Source organism: Meleagris gallopavo, chromosome 6 (genome assembly GCF_905368555.1).
Source record: "Meleagris gallopavo chromosome 6, MGAL_WU_HG_1.1, whole genome shotgun sequence".
In the NCBI taxonomy this organism is placed as follows: domain Eukaryota; kingdom Metazoa; phylum Chordata; class Aves; order Galliformes; family Phasianidae; genus Meleagris; species Meleagris gallopavo.
The window spans coordinates 24559600-24580774 of NC_139409.1; the positions used below are offsets into that span (position 1 = coordinate 24559600).

Below are 21175 nucleotides of genomic sequence, written 5' to 3' on the forward strand. Positions count from 1 at the left end.
GTAAGACTCAGCCTGACTCTGCAAGTGCTTAAACTGTGCTCTTATCTTCAAGAGCACGCGTGTGTTTTCATTCAGCTCGGTGTTTCTTTGTTCTGTTTTTAACATGTAATTCAGGAAACTTCACGTCTGTGTTTCATATTGCTGGAGAGATTTATGTTCACTTTTGAAGTACCACAGTTGATAAAATTCTGAAGAGAGCAAAGATCACGGATATCTCAGTGCTGCCCATCCTTTTCCTATATATATGCCTCACTTTATATGCCTCTGCTTTTTGTCTCTTTTTTTCTTTTTTTTTTTTTAAGCTCTTATTTAAAGTTAATCTTTGTGTTGAGGATAGAGACTGAAAAAAGGAAAGTCGTTGATGCAGACCTGAGGGCATTACAGGTTTACAGGAAACAAAAAATGGCATACTTAGAGCGACAGGGGAAAAAATCCAGGCTGTGAAAGTGCTTGTAAAGCTAATTTGGCTATATCAAATTGTATTTACTATTCATTTTTCTCTGAATTGAAATACCTCCAGTCTGTTTGTGTGTTTGTTTTGAAGCACCGATGTTTATATTATATGTGCAGGATTTAAAAGCTGATAAGCTCATATTTTCCTGCACAACGCTATTGTGTAGATGTACGCACTTAGTAAGACGCTTTACTTTGTGTGAGCAATAGTGAAAGGAGATCACTGTTTGGAAGAGCTGAAAACTGTAAAATAATGCAGATGTGAGAGAGGAAAAAGAAGGGAATGGAGCAACTGCAGCTCTGGCACCTTGGAGCGGCTGCCTGCAATCGGAGTCTCTACCAAAGCTACCTGTGAGATTTTACACATCGAGTTGATTTCACTTCTTGTTGCACAAGTGCTTGGGAAGAAGGTAAAATTGCATTTTAAAACTGTTCCACAACTGCCTCTCCTTCATACATCACTGGAGCAGAAACCTGACTCCTGAGCACTGCAGCACAGGTTTTTACCGCTTGAGCTATGGGACTGACAGCCCTAATTGGTAGCAGGAGAAGACTTATTCCCTAAGGGCTAAAAAAAGGAATATGCTGCTGGCGCCATGTGTTGAGCCTGGGTGTGGGGGAAAGGAGGCAATTAGGGGGTTTCTGCTGTGTAATCTCCATAGGACTGGAATACCAGTATTTCACGCGCTAAGGTAAGGAAATGCGCAAAGAAGAATAAAGTGCACATAAGTAACATTCATTTTTTGTACGACTGCATACCTGAGGCTGGTTGGCTTGGGGTATTCTTGCATGCATCAGTGTGGTTTATTTGACTGATAGAAATTCCACTGCGTCAGCATAAGCCAGCAGTAGCTGGCCGGCCTCTGGGCTGCTCTGAGTTTCATTCAGAGGTATCACTCCACGCTTTGAATCATTGCTGGTTTTGACCACATTCTATTTATATACCGTTATTGAAAGCCAATGCTTACGCTTCATAAAGGACTCCGTATGCACTGCTCCGTGGATGGATTTGATATGCTTGTAACAGCGGAGCGGGGGGCAGTTCATACGTGGTGAATAGTCAGGGCTGGTTGTGAAGAAAATTACTGCAGGTCACTGGGCAGGGCACAGTGAGTCTTGCTTATGGGATCACAAATACTTGGGTGGGAAGGGAGGAATTTAGGCAAATAATTAATCCTTTTTTTAAAATTTTTGAATATAAATACTAGCACTGTAGTTTCCTATATTTCACTCATAATGATTCTTTTTTATTTACATTTAGTGTAAAATAATATTATCACTAGAGTATACCTCTTTTCTTTAGACTTGACTCTTCCTGGGTGTATATATTAGGATTTATATATTGCTATTGGATTGTCAGCCCCTTCTCTATGCGTATCTTCAAAATAAGTCAGGATTCAGTTCCTCAAACTCTGCTTTGGACTCAAAATTGCATTATTTGACTTTACCAATTTTGTATTGGTATTTCAGTAGAGAAAAGCTTTATGCACCTCTCTTTACCTTCACTTCTATTTGATGCAGCACTGCTTAGCCAGTCCATTCACATGCTGCTGTGTGGCTCCGCGTTGCCCAGGGTGCCACTTTGGCACTCAGGCACTTCTCAGGGAACTGGAGGTGAGCAGATGTTGGGCTGGTGGCTGCTGGGCGGTGCTGCTTTCCTCTTCCATTGCAACAGCTCTGTAGATGGGAGCTGCTGTTGCTGGAGGAGACAGTGAGAGTTGGTTGCTGTGTTTGGTAGCGCATGTTGTGTAGAAAATAGAAAGTGATGCTGTACTGATAGTCCACTAAGTAAGCCAAACCTGTAAGTACATACTTCATGTGGTTCTGTTGTTCAGTTTTTGCTAGAGTGGGACTTGTTAATGAAGCTTTTCTTATAACTTTTCGTTCTATTTATTTATTTTAAGGAATGATCCTTCCTTGATTCTACATCTTAAATGTTCAGAATAATTAGATAATTTATGTAGGATGGTTTTTGGTTTATCCAAGTATATGGTGTGCTTCGTAGCTGGCCCATCTGGCTATCTTCTGACTAATGCTTGTGAGGCTTTTCCAGATGAGTTTGTCCTCTTTAAGCTATTAAAATTGCTTCAAATCTTTCTTTCCTGAGATACTGAGCACAATCATTTACAGCTGCCATTATCCCATTAATGTTATGCTTTACCTGTTTTGTTCCAGCTCATGTGAAGTCGTAGTTACAGTCTGTTTGGAAGGTTCTTTCACTGAATGGCTTATTGTTATAAAGAAGCTGTTTGATTGTGTTGTGCTTTCTTTTAGGGGAATATTCCCAAGTATTAAGCTGTATGTAAGGGTATGAACTGGAAAAATGAAAATGGATGCTATGCTATTATTGTATATGTTTTTATTTTTTATTTGTGCTTTTGTAATTGATGCACAGACACTTAGTATAGTGTACTTTGCTTAATTCAAGTACTGCTACATTGTAGAACTAAATTTCCTGTAGGATCATGTTTTGGGCTTTAGGGTTTAAAACCTTGAGAACTAACTCTGGTGGGAAAATTTGTGTAACAACAATTCAAAAACGCAAAAGAATATGGAAAGGTGCTTAATAAATGCTAAAGAGAATTTTCTTCTTTCGTTTTCCATTGGAAAGATAAGTTGTTTGTCTGTTTTAAATGGTTTTATTCCATTCTTCACAAAAAACCCTTTAGTAATTTAAACTTTTTGCTTATTGAAGTCAATTGCTACACCAACAGGAACTCTATCTGACATGCTAATGCCTGATATTTCAAATCTGGTAATAAAGATCTAACTGTAATATCATGCATTTGGTATTTGGGGTGGTATGAACCTTTTATGCTAAATTCTGCTGTCTTGTATTTAACATAAATTCTCTTCATTTTAGATAACAAGCTAGAAGAAGAGAAAAAGAGACTATGTTCAGCTTCTTCCGAAAAGGTCAAGATTCAAAGAAAATTACAGTGCAAGAGAGAGAAGCAGATGGATTTGTTATTGTGGGTAAGTGATGCTTCTGTATATAATGATTCTTGTCATCTTTGAATGTAAAAAGGTCTTTGAGATGCTTAGACTAAGAGAAAAGAGTTAAAAGAAGCCATAACAAAAAGAATTCTTGCTTTTCCACAAGTAAGCCTACACTATTACAGACTAAATAGCTAAAGCTTTATTTCTTCACATTGTTTTTTTTGAATAGGTACAAACTCTTCTTCAAGATTGTGGAAGATACAATTTCTTATTTTCCCCTCATGTTTTAAACAATGAAACATTATTTCTTCTCAGAACAAGAAATCGCAGAGTTACCGCTTCTAACTTTATGGTTAGAGTTGCAGAGAGAATATCTTGTTACAGCTGTAAGCTTCCCTCCTTCTAATGTTATCCCCAAAGTCTTTTCATACTAGAAGGCAAGATGTGTCTGTGTATTGCCAGTCACACAGTGAATGTAATGTTCTGATTCAGAATATGACTTTTGATTAGTTTGATGAAAACTGAACAGTTTAGGATTTTCAAAGTCTTTCTGTTATTCAAAACTTAATCTGAAGTGTACTTGCCTGTGGCCAGGCTAAATCTACACCATTAAGTAAGTTCTGTCACAGTTCTGTAGGATGGCTCAAGCACACAGGAGAAACAGAATTTATTGCTGTAGTGCTGTAACTGATCCTTTTCTTCTTCCTCTTCTGAAAATTTGTATTTTTCTCCTTGTAAAACTGTCATCATCAGTGTTCAATTTCTGTTGCTCTGATTAACTGAGTTCTTTTCAGGAATCTTATAGGAATCTATGTAAGTGGTATTTGAGCATTCTGAAGTGAGGAAAGCCTCTGAGTTATCAAAATCTAACTATCTGAGCTAACTCTGAGCTATCAAAATCTAAACAAATATAAAAAAACTAACAAAATCTATCTTAGGATAACTTACTCATGTTCTTAAAACAAATAGCCACAACTAGCTACCAGTTGTTAAAATAGATCCAGTTTCACGTATATAATAGTTGTCTTCCACTGGATTTTCTTCATATGGACTTGTCTACTCACCTTGGTTTTGATGACTACATTAAATAATTCCAGCACTTGCATCGTGGAAGGGTTAAAGGAGAGACCACAATCATCTCCCCAAAAGCTTGGAGACCAGAGTTTCAAATTCTGCAACAGAAAGAGAGCTCTGCACATAAAGGTTGCTTATCTACCACAACTGTTCACCCCAGTTCTGTATTTAACTTGGCTTCATTCCTTTTTCTTGAAATACTGTCTGTGACTATTTAAACTTTATTCCTATAAATCCGTATTAAAGTAATCTCTTAAACATAAACTGAAGAATTATCAAGTATACTTGAGTCTTCCGTTATTTCTATTTACTATTTTTTTTCTTTTCTTGAATAGCAGTTAATTTTGCAGGCTGTGATGAGATAGCATATTGTCTTTTCATCTGAACTTTTACTTGGCAGAATTACTGCCTGTCTTGTCAGTGAAGCATATCGCTGTCCTGCTGGTCAGAAGCAGTTGCAGAATTATAGGTTAGTACCTAAGTAGATACTTAAGTAGAAGTTTTGTCTAGGAATAGTTATTTTCCTACTTTGTTTTTTACTGCTTGGATGGGAGGTATTGAAACTTTTCAAAATGAGATGTAAAGCATTCTGGAACATTAGTACTGAAGTCTAGCAATCTTAGTAGTAATTATAGGAAAGCTGTTCTTACGACTGCATCATCAGGTTGTAAGTGTGAATACTGCCTTAGGCAGTGAACAAACAGTCTTAAAAGGGGGTCACAGCTAAATGTTGTGTGATTCAGGTTGGTTTCTAAACTGAGTCTTTCATTTGAAGCCTGTAGGAAAAAAAAAAACAACCAAACAACAACAACAACAACAAAAAACCCAACCTTGTTCACTAATACTCTATGAAGAAGGGAGGAAGCATTTTGCTTCTCTTTCATGGAGAGAAAAGAGGAGGAAAAAAAATACATCTTCAGAGAATGCTAGCTTCTGATTTTCACTGTTGTAGTCAGGAAAAGCTTGCCTGTCACAAATCCTTTTCAAGGTTTTTCATACCATGCACTATTAATGAGGGCCTTCAGGAACCCTACTAAAAGTCTCAGAGAGACCTATCAAGAAATAATCAAATTACAATTTATTTGCAAAATGAATTCCAGTCTACCATCCATTTTGATTATTCTTGGTAGCAATCTGGAAGAAGACACATTAATGCTAGTGTGTTGGTTTTAAATGCAGTTAAAAATCTCCCATCAGTTAACAAAGAAGTGATCTGTAGTTCTAATTTCTGTCAAAAATCAGGAATTGAAAAATCGAGGCAGCACTGTTGTTTTCATGTATTTTTGGCAAACAAATCAGAAACTCTGCAAACGTTGTTGTCAGAGATACAGTTTGAATTTTGGGTGGTCCTGGATGGAGCCCTGATGTGCTCTTCCAAAACTACTGTTCAACGTTCATTTTGTTTTCGGGTATATTTTAAGATGCTGATGTGCTGGGTCTTCTATTCTTCCAGCAAAATTTGAAATTAGCCAGGTGTGCAGGAGCAGCAAGGGCAGCTGCACCCCAAGCAGATGAGCCTGCAGGGGAAGAAAGGTGATGTGAGGGCAGACAGGCCGAGGCAGAGACCTCAGCACTGAGGAGCCCCGTCTTATGCTGCCTGAGTAAGGAGAGCAGAGCAGGTCTAGTGGCAATGACCAAGCTCAGCTTTAACAGGCTTAATCAGGAAGTGTTCTGTGATGAAGATATGAAAAAGTCAAATGATCAACACCAGTCAGTCTTTAGTTTTGGAAATCTTTGTTCTGTTTTTTTTGTATTGCTCCCCACACCGTCCATTTCTGTGTTCCCATTAATGTATTACACGTACAGATATTCTTTGGGGTGCTTTTTGTTGCAGAAGAACTGGATAAATTGTTATGAATTAAAGTACACCTAGTTGTTTCCTGACATGTAAGTACATAACAAGTAAAATACTGTTCATATGGTAATGTCAATAATGTAGGTCTCTGTATATTTTGAAGAACTTTTTAAATGTTTGCTTCTGAGATAAATTTGCAGTTTTAAAATCTTCAAGAATTAAGTATGTTTTGAAAAGGAAATATGATATACTGACCCTTCTAAATCAAAGGACTACATCCCTGCTGCTTTATTAGTGCAATTAAATAGCTGTTTGGTTTTTCTCTTGCATGCATGTACCTCAAAGAGGAAATGCACCAAGAGATCTGTAAGACCTCAGTGTTGCTGCTGCTGTTTTTTCTGTGGCTTGATAGTAATCTATAGTAGAATCCTGTGAATCTTTACACTGTCTTGCCATTAATATTTAAGGAGCTTCTAGTGGTGCTAGTAATGAAGACTGGAATGCTGCAGTATTTTAAAATAATATGCTGTTACATTTAAGAAATACACAAGGCTTAGTGCCCATTGGAGAAAAGAAGGTTTCAGTGTCCTTTCATTTTCTGCGTCGATGGGTTTAAGGTTTGTTGTTGTTGTTCTGTTTTTGGTGTTTTTTTTTTGCATTTAGAGTTAGTGTTTGTTTAACTGTTTCCAACCCTGCAGTTTTCCAATAAGCAAGCTGCCATTTCAGTTTCTTGTGAAGGTTTAAAAATGTTTAATGTTAACTTTGTGACAATCTGAGATTTTTGAGGAAATCTAATATATATACATATATATATATATATATTTTTTTTTTTCCTATGCCAATATAAGTAAATGTTTTGGTGCATGCCATGCTATGCTAATGCTGTTGAGGAGCATGTGTTGATTACATTAAGCAACCTGTTTTTCAAATCACTGCTTTCTGCATTCTATGCTGAAAAAAAGAGGTGGTAGCTCATCTGGGCACTGAATTTTTCAGTTAGAGTTGACTGAAAAGGGAGTGGGAGAATTCAGAAAGAGAAGAAACAGTCCTCTCCTGTTACTGATCTTTAGTTGCATAAGGAGGTAATGGCTACCCTTCATTCAGTAATGAAGTCAAACTAATCCTCTTGGGTACTAATTTTAAACAAAAACAAATTGCACTTTTCAATAGTACCACTAGATGGTGATTTCTCTTGTATCTCGTAGCGCTTTTTCTCTGCCTCCTTCATGTGCCCACACACACAGACACACAGAAAGTCGAGTAATAGTAATTATCAGTACAACATTTTATTAGTCTGTAGGTTTTCATCAGATGTATGAAAAGCTTTTTAAAGCCTAATATCAAATTTATAATGGAATTCCAGTCTAATAAAAATAATGAAGCTTGAAATGTTGACAGCATGTATCTAGATGTTGGCTTGTAATTCTTTCCAAGCTGATCTGTTGAGGCCCATGTGGGACCTAAATAACACAAAGAAGTAAATTTGCATATTTTACAGCAGGGGGAAAAACAGAATGCAAAAACATGAATAATTAGGAGCACAAGCTTCATGCTATATTAATACTGTTGAAAAGCATGTGTTGATTGTATTCGAAAGCCAGTAGTGATTTGGTTGAGTGAACTCAGTCAGCATCTCTTATGCAGATTAAAGGAACTGGGTTACAGAACAACTGAAATTCATTGTTGTGCTGTATAAGTAGGTATATTTTTTTTCCTAGGTTTTGTGCAGTACTGGAAATTTTTCTATTTTACTGTTTCATCAAAATGTGGATTTCTTTTGGCAGAGCATTTTTAATTGCTTATTTACTTACCTCCAGATTTTAAAGTAGTTATCTCAGCCACAAGTCAGACACTAGAATTTTTAGCACTTTAGTATATGTGACCTATTTTTCATTCCATTACATTTCTATCTTTATGCTTTCCAAGGCCCAAGCCCCAGAAAACACATTCATGGTATGTATTATATTTTATTAAAACTTAAATTTGCAAAAAAGGTCTTTCTGTAAATGACTTAAATTTACGAAAATGCCCTTTCTTAAAGGGCATCTATGGAGGCAAATTTTGAATCATTTTGTTGGCTTCTACTGATTTAAATGTAGGTTATTTAACCTACTTTTTAATGATAAACATTTATTTAAAACCACATTAAAACAATGCTTTTTTAAAATTGATGGTTAGGCTTCATACTCTCTTGGCCCCAAAAATGCTAAAGACTTCTTTTGTTCAACTTTTATAGCAGTTTTATTTCTGGGGTGGGGAAAAAAAAAGAAAAGTTTAAATATTTGCCAGTGTACTTGAGATTGCTATTTTGGAGCTTTAAGGTAGTTCAAAAATGCACAGAATGAAGCATTTTTAGTCAGTCCTTTAAGCACATATTTTTAAGTTGCATAACCAAAAGAGGAAAATGGTAAAACGTACCAATCTCTTTAGAAATTGATGTAATTGTAAGAGGTTAAAGAGGCATCTGGCAAAAGGTTGTTTTGAGGTCACGCATGCATCTGACAGTTTGCTGCCAGCCCTGTAAGAAAATATTGGTTGGAGTTGCATTCCTGTTTTTCATATTAACTGCCTTCCAAGCTGATGTATAATAGTCACTTTCTATGGGTGCCCATCTCCAGAATGCTCCTGAGGGGTTTCATCCTCCTGATTTTAAAGCTTTTGTAAATAGCAATGGAAGTAGAACATACAGAAGAAGAAAATCCCTTTTTTTTTTTTTTTTTTTTTCCTGATTTATTTATTTTTCTTAATCCCTCTTTTCCCCATTAAAAACTTCTCCTCTGGAAAGATCAAGGCATTCCTTAGACCTGATTGTTCTGCAGTGATGTATTTGCATAGGCACTGCACTATTCTTTAACCTTTGTTTATAGTATTTCTGACTGTTGTTGACACCTGAGTTCTGACAGCTTTATTCCCATAGGTGGTGTCTCAGTCAGTTGGTCTGTAATGCATTCTTAAAGCAGTCTGTGGTTGGAATCTAAGAAATAAAAATGGCTACCTAGAACAGCAAAATATAACACAAAAGTAGGGATGTTCAAATGTTGGCTGTAAACTTTGTTTCCCAACTTACACTGGTCATTAAATCCTTTCTAGGAATAAAAAGTTCTTTGCTTTCTGATGCAAAGGAAAGTGTTGAAGATAGATAGGAAAATCAGACTTGGACTCAAGAAGCTGTAAGATGAACTTGCAGACAGGTACAGCCAAGATGAACTTACAACCGAAAAACAGAGTGGTGGACAATGTCTTGCAGGAGTCTCAGTTGCTATCCTGGCAAATGATAAATTCTGGTCAAACTCTGTCTTTTTGAAATTTACAGCACAGTTAGAGCATCTTTCTTTCCAAATGGATCCCTTCTATTAGTGTCTGTAGTCGCTGTCTGTCTGGTGGAAGTCATTCAGCCTGACACAGATGTTAATCAATGTTAATTTTCTGTGAAGGAAATGTTGTGTTGAGCTGATTTTACACACATCCCTCCCTTTGTACTTCAGTGTTATGTCTTCTGTTTTTGCCGTAACACATCTTTGGTGTTTGCCAAAAATACAGCATGCTTTCTGATCACTGCTCTAGCAGCTGAATGAGCTTCAGTTTTTTCATGCTGCTTCCCCCCTATAAATTAGGGGTGCATGATGTCAGTTTCGCAGTTATTTTTATGGAGGATGGGTGACTACGATCACTTCCCTCTTTTCTTTACTCTTTTTTTTCTTTTTAATATTGTCTATGAGAATGAGTACAAACTGGAGAGGGAGCTCAAAGTAGTACTATCAATTGTGAGGGTGTCTTTTGGTTTGCTTTGATGGAGGGGAGGTGTCGGAGTTTCTTTTTTCTTCAAATTGCCTCCAGATTAATGACCATCTTTAAGCATCTGACTACCATTACATATATAAAATAAACTCACTTCTTTTTCAGTTGAAAGCAGGCAAACTTCCTTAAAATGATTCAGAGTCCCAGAGATTTTCCTTGGGGGAGTGGGGGGCAGGGAGAGGATTTGGTCTGATAGACCGTATCATTCTAAAACTGACTTACTGAGACCTGTACAGACATGCTGTTGATGAGCTCAAGCTCATAGGTTTACTATTTCAGGGTGAGTAAGGGAGAGAAACGACTTGGAACCCATAGGATAAATTTTTATTCTTTCAGTTTTCATAATTTTTTCCCCCTTTTTTGAGAGGCAGAAAATGGGAATTCAGTTATTTCTTTTCTTTCTTTTTCTTTTTCTTTTTTTTTTTTAAAGGAAATCTGCCTGAATTCCTCCTGAATAATTTCAAGTTGAAGTCTTGCAGTGTTGGAATGCTATTTCTAAGAAAGATTTGCCTTATTAAAGCATTAGTATAGATATTGTAGAAAGCGTCAGTATTATATTTTAAAACATGGATATTAAATACACATACCAGTGCACCCTTCATTTGGATGGGGAACTGGATATAAATTTCAGCTGAATGTACTGGACTTATATGAACTTATAAAAATTTACTCCTACTTTACTGCTCTGTAAACTAGAGCTGAGAACCAGGAACAAACCATGTGCAGTTTCCAACTTGTGCATTGCATTATACAAAATTAGGGAAGGCCGATCCAAGAAACTGAATTCAACATTTCTGAAATCCAGTTCTCAAAATGTTTTGAGCATATTTGCCTAAGATGACCCACTCACAAAGGAGAAAGCTTGTATTCTTGGTGTGCTGTGGAGCTGAATTGTCAGAGTCAAAGCACTGTATGTCAAGCACATCCGTCTACTTGATTCAAAACCTGAAGTTACAGAATGTTCTTCTTGAAATGCATACTTGTGCTTATTGGAGCGTTCATCCAAGAAGCAGGAGACTTCAAAATCTAGTTCTGCATAGGCTTAGCACATCTTCTAGAATCGAAGTGTGAAACAGTCCAGTTGGAAGGACCACTGCTGTTTATTTTGGCTGCACAGTGATTCTACTCCAATAGTGCAAGATATATGAGCTTCTGTTACACTGCATTAATCATTGAACTGCAGTGACCTTGGAGTAAGGAAACTGGAATAGTGGTGTCTACTCCTTACCCTGTGTCTGTTGTGCTTTTTGATTTTTATTTTCTTTAATGGAGATGATTAAAAATAAACATAAATAGCACAAAGAGACATGTGTTTGCTGCCAACTTTGTAAGCATTACATCTGATGGTTTAACTCTGTTCCAGGCACCTTTTCCTTTCTGTGTGATTACCAGATCCAGCTTCAAATGGAAGGGAGAAAGGTGCCTCAAGCAAGTGTGAGCATAGCTGACTGGGAGGGCTCCTGTGATGAACAGGAGCTGGAATACCTTCAGGCTGTGGAGCCCAAAGCTCACGTTCATTGTGTCTTGAGTGGGCTGGTTAGAAGATGAGGAGAGAAGGTGGGATTTGATCTAGGGTCCCTTTTTTGTTTTCAAGAAAAGGTGTCCATCGTGCTTGGAGCATGCTACATGGGAAGGCAGGAGTTAAGCTGCTTCCCACTCAGATCTGGGATGCTTGTTTTCATGTGCAGAAGCTACAGCTAATGAATTTAGATCCCTAATGCATTTTGTGGCTTCTGAGACAGCTGCTTTTTTAGATTATTGTTTTGGATATGCCTTTCCAGACGTCGTACTCATTCTGATCTTGTTGATAGCAAAATATGTGTACTGTGTGAAAATAATGAGCCATGGTTTGTTATAATATACTTTTCATTTTAAACAGTATTAAACTGCAGTCAAATTCTATACTCACAGATCTTTGCTACTAGACTTAAATTAACATTTTAGAAATATTAAGAAAATTTTAGGAGAAAGAAGGGGGAGAACTTTAAGCAAAATAATTGCATATCACCCACACGTATGATCCTCAACTTGTCACAGCTGTGAACACATTTATTATCCATCAAAGCTTGGTTAAAATAAGCCTTGCTCTATTGCTGGGAGGTGTGTAGCAGGCACTGCTTCCAAGCAGGAGAGTTCCTCCATGCTCCCTCTGCCACTGGTTTTGTGACTCAACCAGCAGGGACCTTCTTTCTCTCCATGGGCACTAGAGCTGATAACGTGGCTTCTAAGGAAGAGGGGTCATCTTTAGTGTTAAAATAAGAAAATAAAGAAATAAGAGCTGTCTAACACATTCTGATTCTGTTTGTTCTGAAGAAATTATTGAGAACCTCAGAATGTAAAATGTTTAAGAAACATTATTCCTTTGCATACTGCTTTCTGAAACTTGGAGCACGCAGTACTTCTGTGGAAGTTGTTTTTAAATAGAATCAGGCTTCCTTCCATTATTAAAAGACCTTCACTGTGCCTGACAGATATTCCCCTGGTACTTTTTACTGGCTAAGCAACACAAGCTCACATTGAGCAGCAGGTACATTAAGTACAAATATATTTCAGCTCTCTATCTTATGCATTTGCCTTTCTAGCAGCTGCTCTTGAAAAAGAAAGACTTCGTTTTCTTTCCTTTCTCTAGATTTGGTGAATCAACTCAAAGCTGAAGATGTTCTCTCTGTTCTTTTGTGTTCTGATTTCAGAAGGTGTGGTATGTGTTAAGTGCTGTCTGCTATCTTTCTTCTCCCGCACCCTCCTTTGGTTTCAGTGGAACTTTTGAATCCTCTGCTCCCCGTGGGTTTGTATTTTTCTAAGTCATCAGCACATTCCTGACAGCATAAGACATCTGTTTGCTTATGTTCTGCACCTAACATCAATGAACTTAATGAGCAGAGAATGAATTATGAAGTTAAGACCTTTCTGGTGAGAATGTGTCCCAGCACTTTTGATCTAGGCTCTGAAGATCAAGCTTAAAGTGAGATATAAAGAACATGCTTTTAGGACCTCTTTAAAGCCTCTCTTTCCACTTTACTGCTGATGACTTTCCTCAAATATAGTCTCTATTGTCTTTGCCAAATGAAGAGCAACCCACAATTAATTATGTTGTCTGTCTGTTGTCAGTCTGTGTGACTTAAAATAGTCTAAGTACTCTTACGTGATGTTTGGAGTGTTAAGGGCCAGCATGTCAACCTAATGTGTCAGGCAGGAGTCCTGTGTCTTCTGCCCCTTTTGAGAGAACTGAGCCATGCACTGTACCAATATTCTGCAAGCAGATGATAGCTGGTGTACTGCTGAGTTGTTGTTTGACTCTTATTTTTACTCTGAGCATGTCTCAGATAGTTTTTGCTGCTGTTAAACCACTTAGAAGAACAGAAGCGATGTTGAAATAAACAGATTGTTTTTTAAGAGAGTGTATTCTTCAAGGTAATTAAACAGATCAATACAATATGAAGTGCATCTGGAAATAATCTGCAAGCCAGAATAGACCATGACGTGGATCTTGTCCATCTTTCTTCCCTTCACAGCACCCGGTACTTCTAACTGGGGTGCTGTATTCTGAATTGTAAATTGAATCACCTGTAGGAGACCTGGTTGTGTACTAAAATGGGCAAGTATTCAAAAAAAGTAAGGTGACTATAATATGCTAAATGCTAATCGAGCAGAGGCAGAAATGTGCCAAAGTGCCTGTTGTTTAAATCCTGTCTGTTTCTACATATTTCTAGCTTCTGCTGTATTTATTATAGATGTCTAAAAGAGTCTTAGATTTTATACTTGAAGACAAAAACCTATCCAAAGGAAAGTATATAACATATGTATGTATAAATTATACTCCTTCCATTCTACTGGCATACTAGTTAATACAAAATAATTTTCCTTCTTAAACAGAGTCATGTATTGATATCTTATTTGTACTTACTGTGTGCCTCAAAGCTAAGCATGATGGACTTTTCTCTGAGAGATTTGTTAAGAACCTTAGGTATGCTTTGTACATTTCCTTGAAATGCTGAAGGTGTGCATCTTGAGGGTCATGTCTGTGGCCTTCTTACTTTTCCAAGTTGGCCTTACGTGCAATTATTTTAGTTGGTAGAGCTCTTGAGGTTCTCAGTGGTGACAACAATCTGAGATACAGTCATGGTTGAAACATTGGGATGTCCTGGATCTTTATGTTAATTTCAACACAGATGTATTGAATAACTATAGCTCGAGTAAATACAATTTGAATAAACAGCATTCGGTTGGGAGAGATTTTGTTATGTTTAGTTTATTCTAAACTGACTATCTGGTTACATTTTTTCCCCTGAAGTCTGCCTGTATTTTAGCATGGGAGGGATAATTCTTGCCTTTATTTTCCTGTTTATAAAATTTGGAGGAAGTACTACACTGTGGAATTGATTCTCATGGAACATTACTAAAATTTGGCTGCATGCGTACCACCTGCTTCTCAACAAAATATTTCTAGTGAGCCATATGTATATGATTTTTAGTTGCCAATCTGACTTTAACAAACTATTTTCATAACAGTGAATTGAAGAAATAGTCTAAATTAAAATATGCATATGCACTGGAGAAGGATTCAGCACAGTATTAAAAGCTGAAAAGATTCAAAGATAAATGCAAAGGTAATGAAGCAAAACAGAGTTTCACAGTTCAGACTTGCTGCTGTGAGATATTCCAGGGGAGATCCTTGAACAGTCAAATAATATGTAAGCAGAGAAGCAAAAGACTGAAAAAAATGAAATATCTGGTCCAATGTCACAACACCTTTTTTTTTCTGGTGTTTACAATAGGCATACCAGGATGTAGTGAGGTGTGTCACTATCTTCCACGATAATGCCTTCTTGACAAAGGGGAATGTCAGAACATTTAAATATTGTATATGATGGAACCACTGGAATTGAATTCTTTGTAAATGCTTTGCAACATGAGAAGATATGTGAAAGGGACCAAGTATGGCTTTAATTTACTCTTGAACTAACCAATTTCAGGTGGCCTGTCACTAGATTAGTTTGTTCATGTAAATTAGAGTGCCCTTCTGACCCTAAAGCTAACAAATTTTAAAATGAATAGGTAGACAGGTAAAAAAAAGTATAACTTATCAAAGACATGATGCAAATTATTACCTATCCCTGTTCAGAATTCGGCTTCTGTTGTTCAGAAGACTTAAATCTTAGAGAAACCAATAGCTGTTGGCTGGATTCCAGACATTCGGGAGAAACGATGTGTTATACAAACTCTGCTTTACAGCTTCTTTTAATTAAAAAATACAAAACAACTTCATTCTGCCAACAATTTATTTTGTATCTAAGTGCTTTCACTGAAATAAATGTTTTACCAATGCTAAAATTTAATTCTTAAGAAAATGAGTGTAATTGTTAGTAGTTTTTATATGTGAATATGTTCCACAGAAATATGTGGTTATCCATACAGATTGTTACTTGCAAAATTTGGTCACAGTAAAGTTTTCTTTCCTAGTGTAAACTATAAGCAATATTAAGTTTTCATACTAATATGATTCAGTACTATTTTCTGCATTAGATGTAAATTGAAAGTTGATGCTATCTATTTTGTATGCAGCTGTCTGCATTTTCAATACAGGAGGAAATACCATCAGTTCAGCGTGACTGGATACTATAAATAGTTCTAGAAAATACCTTCATTTCCTTTTCACATTTATGTCATATGCCTTACTCTTTAAAAATCAGTGTGATGTAATGAAAGCTGAATGTTACATATTTATTTAAAAAAAATTAAGTTATGGCATTGAGTGCCTGTACTTGAGAAAAATACATAGCAGGCATTACTTTCCTCTTTATTTTCATGGAATTGACAACAGATACAAAGAGCACAACAATGCTATTTGACAGAGCAAATTCTCAGCTACAAAACATTCTTTTTCCACACAACCACTGCCGTTAGCTGTGCATTTTTGCCAGCAATGAACAAGAGCCTGCATGCTGTACTCATGAGTATCTGCACCAGCAGAAGCGACCCGCTCTTGCTGTCTCCACTGCTGAAATGCGCCACCCACCACCTCACTGTGCTCACATCCACTGTTTGTTCTCCATCAACATTCAGCAAGCATCAGTGAATGCCAGTGGGTGCCATTTTTTCCATATGGAGAAATTCCGTTCCACACCTTTGCTTCATACACACTCCCATGTCGGACGCCATTTTGTCAGACTGCCCCTGTGCTGCCATCTGCTGCAGCCTTACTGCCATACCACTGACATCTGCCTCTGATGTCAGGGACTAACATAATAAAATAGGGGATGTTACTTTCAGAGCAGTCCTTGTGGTACCAAAATAAAGTTTATCTTATCTGAAAGAATTGGGCATGTTTTGCTCATTGATTTTTAAGGAGGAAAATAATTTTCCGCGGATCAGTCACAAAGAAATGCGAAATATTCTTGGGCTAGAAACATAAGTGATTTTGGAAACTGAATAGTACATTTCTTTGTTGATAGGAAAAATTATACATTTCATATTTGTTTTTATTTCCAGTGAAAGCTAATTAGATATAAATTAAAAAAAAAAACAACAAACTTTTACAGTATTTCTATCTTAATATTCATTTCTAAGTGAAGAAGTTGAAATTCTAAATAGAACAGCTATGCTTTCTAAATGTATCATCATCTAGTAAATCATGAGCTTGTCTGCTTTTAACTAGTATGAAAATTATGTATTTTGTCAGTCACACAATTGCAGTCTACAGTAATAAGGAATGGATAATGGCTCTGAAAGGAAAAAACCCCTTTCACAATAGCTGGTAGCTGCGTTACGAGCAAAACTAAGGCCTGGTCTTCACTGGCTTTCTCCTCACTAGCCTTAGCTCATTTCTCTCTCTTCTTTTTTCTTGCTTCAGTCCTTTAATGCCCCCTTCAGATTGCTCCTTTAAATTTGGTCTTTGATCTTACAGTTTGTTGAGAAGTGTCACACTGGGGATGGGCTAGTCTGAAATCACGCAACCACCAATGTAGCTCAGGAGTTGCTCTTGGATAAGCCCAGCAAAGTACTTGGATTTGGGCTGCTGGTGGGCAACAGTGGCTTGAGCAGCTGCTTCGATCAGGTAACCCTTCCTTGTGTGGAGCTGGGTTAGCAGCTCTATTCTTGAGACTTCTCTGAAGCTTAATTGGTACAGCAATCATAAAATTATTAACAAGGAACAAAGAAAAACACACAAGCCACACAAGTGTGAAAACCTATGCTTTTTTGTACCTGTGAAAGGGTACGGATTGTTGTTCTAAACTAACTTTTTCTTTTAGGAGCAGTTCTCAACTTGTTAAAATCTTTTCATTCGTTGTAGCCTTTACATAAAACTTTATTAAAACTCACAAAAATCTTAGATGTTCATGCTGAGCTTATGTTATTTTTCTTTTAAAATTGGGTGGTTCAGCAAGGTATTCTTTTATTGCTGTAACAGCATTGTGTATATCAGTTGGTAGACTTGGTAGATCTGTTTTTTATGCTTACAAAATCTCAAGTAGCTGTAGCTAAGCTTATCTCACAAACGCAATTGAAATCTTGTTATAGTGCATTGACACCATCTCTTTTGTATTGGTTAAGTATATTTGGAGGGGGGGGTTGTGATTTTTTTTTTTTTTTAAACAAAAGCTTTGCAAGTTCTTAAAAAACATCTTAATAGGTGAATTAATTCATAATCTGTCTCTGGTGAGTGGACGTGTTTGAGTAGGAACAACTTGAGGCCATCTGTCTAAGAGCAGCCATGCGCCGGAGGATGACTTGTGTGTATGGTAAGCCAATGATGTTTCATTCAGAAGAAGGAAGTTGCTTGCTTTTGCAAATCTCTGTGCTAGGTGTCTGGATGGTTTGAGATCTCAAAGTGAGTCTTTTAAGAGAAAAGATAAGTATATAAGAGAAATGTTTAAAAAAAGTATGGGCTATGAGAAGTCCTATAAAAGGAGCAGAATGTCACTGCCTATTTCTGAGAACACACATTGCTACCTGGAATTGTAGGGAGGTTACTGATGGATTACTGATGGTTACTGGTGGATGAAGCAGTAGAGGGGCCTACAGGAAAGCTGGGGAGGGACATTTTATAAGGGCAAGTAGTGACAGGACAAGGGGAAATGGCTTTAAGCTGGAAGAGGGTAGATTTTGATTAGATATTAGGAAGAAGTTCTTGGTGAGACATTGGGAACAGGTTGCCCAGAGAGGTTGTGGATGCCCCCACCCTGGAAGCAGTCAAGGAGAGGCTGGATAGGGCTGTGAGCAACCTGGTCTATAGCAGGGGGTTGGAACTAGATGATCTTAAAGGTTCCTTCCAACCCAAACCATTCTATCATTCTATGATACATAGTAGAAAAAAAGCACAAGTCTATTGTTCGGTAGCTTCAGAGCAACCTAACTAAAAGACAAATGTCCAAAGCAAGCAGATCCTTAAATAGATTGATGTTGATGAAAATACTGACATAATGTTTGCATCTCTATGGATGCATCTGTGTGGCCATTACAAATTTGATGTTCAAGCTGGTGATTTTCAGCTGTTGTCAGCTGAAGTGTAGGTGGTTTTACTGATATGCTTGAAGTGCTTACTACATCACCTTACTACATTAAAAAAAGCATGTTTTTTACATCAGAACTTTCTCACAAATGGAGTGAAAGCATGCTTTTTCACAGGAATTAAGTTCATGTGCTGTGTCCCACATTGAATTCAGATTGAAGAAGATTGGAAAACTTATTCCAGTTCTGGTATTAAAGATGGCTGATTGTCAGCAGATTCAGATGAAGTTGGAACCTTTTGTCAGGCTTCAAAAAAAATCTGCAAATCTCCAGGAGAAATGAAGTCATCTGCTCTTTATATATAGACTTCCTTTTTTTTTTCCCTCCACGTTTACCAAGTTAGTTTTCACTAAGAACTGCAAAGGCTTGATATGATTAATGGCAGTTGGTAGAAAGTTAAACAGTTTTGTACACTTGACACGTTGAGATAAGGTGTTTAATATTGCCTACAGATAGTGACTTCAAATTTATTTTTAATAAAATGTAAGTACTTAGGAATTCACAAGTGCTGACTAGAGAGAACAGCTGCCACCTTGAAAGTTTGCAGTGGAAAGTCTTAGCTTGTGCTAACTCAGACTGGAGATATCTACTGTCTGCTCACTATGGTGACTTGTGAGAATAACACAGTGTAGTTAATAAACCTGGTTTGATACTGAAGGAGTTAACCCATTACATTGTCTACATTGCTTTTAAGCCTTTCTAGTAAGTAAACATCGCTTAATTTTGGGGGCCTTAAAAATGCAGAATAAAAGCATGAAGCACTTTCTGCTGTAAGTTCAAATTTGACTGTAGTTGAGACTTGCTCTCAAGTGTGCTACCCACACTTTCAAAGTAGGTTTTTGGAAATAGCTGAGTAAGGGCAGAGCAAATGCCAAAAACTACTACCCATTGTCTGAAATCTTCATATTATTAGTAGATTCAAAGCAAGAAGAACCTAGATAAAGCCCTGCTGGATGTATTATGTACAAAGATGGATAAGTTGAATCTCATTTTTCCAAACATGAGAATTGAAAAAAGAAAAATGATTTCTTATTTTGCTGCCTTCCAAAGATTTTAATTCTAGCATTTAGCCATATGTTCTCTTTCAGCTTCTTCACCTGAAGCACTGAGGGTGTGCAGGGAGTACGGAGGAAAAGTAGTACAAGGAAATGTTCTGCATAAAAGTGAGGGAGCTGCAAAAATTCATGAGATTGATTGTCTTGAGTAGATCTAGAAATTGAGTGTAGGTCTGGTATAGACAGCTTCTGTTGGCTGTGCTGACAAAAGCTGATTACTGTTATCACCTGAGGAAGATTGATCGACTTTTCATTGTCCCATGCTTCAGTTGATGAGTATCCTGCAGCATTTGCACAATACTAGAAGCACAATATTTTGGCATCTTTCAGAGAATATACAAGTAAATCTATTAGGAATTCTGGTTCTGTTTACTCTTGTGTGTTATTGATCCAGATCTCATATGTCTACACTAATTGTGGGCATTATTTTATACCTTGTTCAAATCAATCCCGTCCATACATAAACTGAACTCAGCCTTCCGGTGCCACAGCAGATAAGTTTGAAGAAATCTATGTACTTGTTAAAATAATTGTTCTGCATGTTCAACACACACGTATGTTCCAGAAAAAGAGAGCTACCCCATTCTTCTTGGCAACATGCTGACCATGCTGATGTCTCGGAACCTGCTTACCTCAGATGGTCTTGTTGGTTTTGCCAGTTGGTGAATTGAGGGCAAAGATTCTGTAGTAACTGGAAGATGAGTGGAGTTAGGTCGATTCTAGAGGACTTCTCCTCTAAAAGAGGACTTCCCTGGTGGAGCAGATCCCCTTCTCTGCACGTAGTCCACCAGGGGGAGATGAACACCAAAATTTGCAAGAAGAGCACATCAGCAGGTTTGGCTAGGCCAGCCCTCACACGTCTTGAGTACAGTACCTTATTGCTGCTCATACATGTCAGAACCGAGATGTGAACCTGTGGATTGTTCCTGAGAAGCAAAGAGCAAGGCCATGGCTGCGTTTTTCAACTTTTTATTGCTGTACATCTGGTCTAGTAAAACCTTGTAGGAAAGAGAATAACAGTGATACTGCTGTGGATTTTCCAAAGTGTTTCTTCCTGAATGGCCTGTGGCTTTTGCTGTCAATTTAACTTGACCTCTAGGTTATCTATGTGGTAAGTCCAGAGAGATTTGAGTTCATTTTGGAGGCAGGTTTTCTGTACATGAGACTTCCATATTTATTAAAATGCAACAGTGTTGGAACTGTGCTTGAGCTGCTGCCCAGCTGATAGCAAGGTTTGGGTTACCTCGGCACAGTGACACAGTAGTGGAGCTACCTGGGCAAGTGAGGGGTTGCCTTGACTCCTGCCTGTGTAGAAAGGTTTGCAGAGCAGCTTGTCTGCCAGTACATAGCTATATCAGCACATCCTCAGACTCAAGGGCAAATGTGTAACTTATTTGTGTCTGGAAACCAGGTGGCTTCAAAGACTTTTGAGAATACGGGGTTCTTCAGGTTCATAAGACCAGTAGAACTTAAAAAACCTTGATTTATGACTAGTAACTGCTACAAAATTTGTATTGTACCTAACTTTACAGTGTCTGTCCTGTAAGATATA

At 37.4% G+C, this 21175-nt stretch overlaps 1 protein-coding gene across 3 annotated transcripts in view; it reads left to right on the forward strand.

The window, feature by feature from the left end:
- UMAD1 (UBAP1-MVB12-associated (UMA) domain containing 1) overlaps window positions 1–21175 on the forward strand; it is a 70515-nt gene that overhangs the window by 2684 nt on the left and 46656 nt on the right. For all 3 annotated transcript variants that reach the window (XM_085227502.1, XM_085227504.1, XM_085227503.1), the window contains exon 2: window positions 3317–3429. In XM_085227502.1, the coding sequence (XP_085083628.1) occupies window positions 3348–3429 (82 nt within the window). In that variant the 5' untranslated portion in view covers window positions 3317–3347. The remainder of the gene's footprint in view (window positions 1–3316; window positions 3430–21175) is intronic.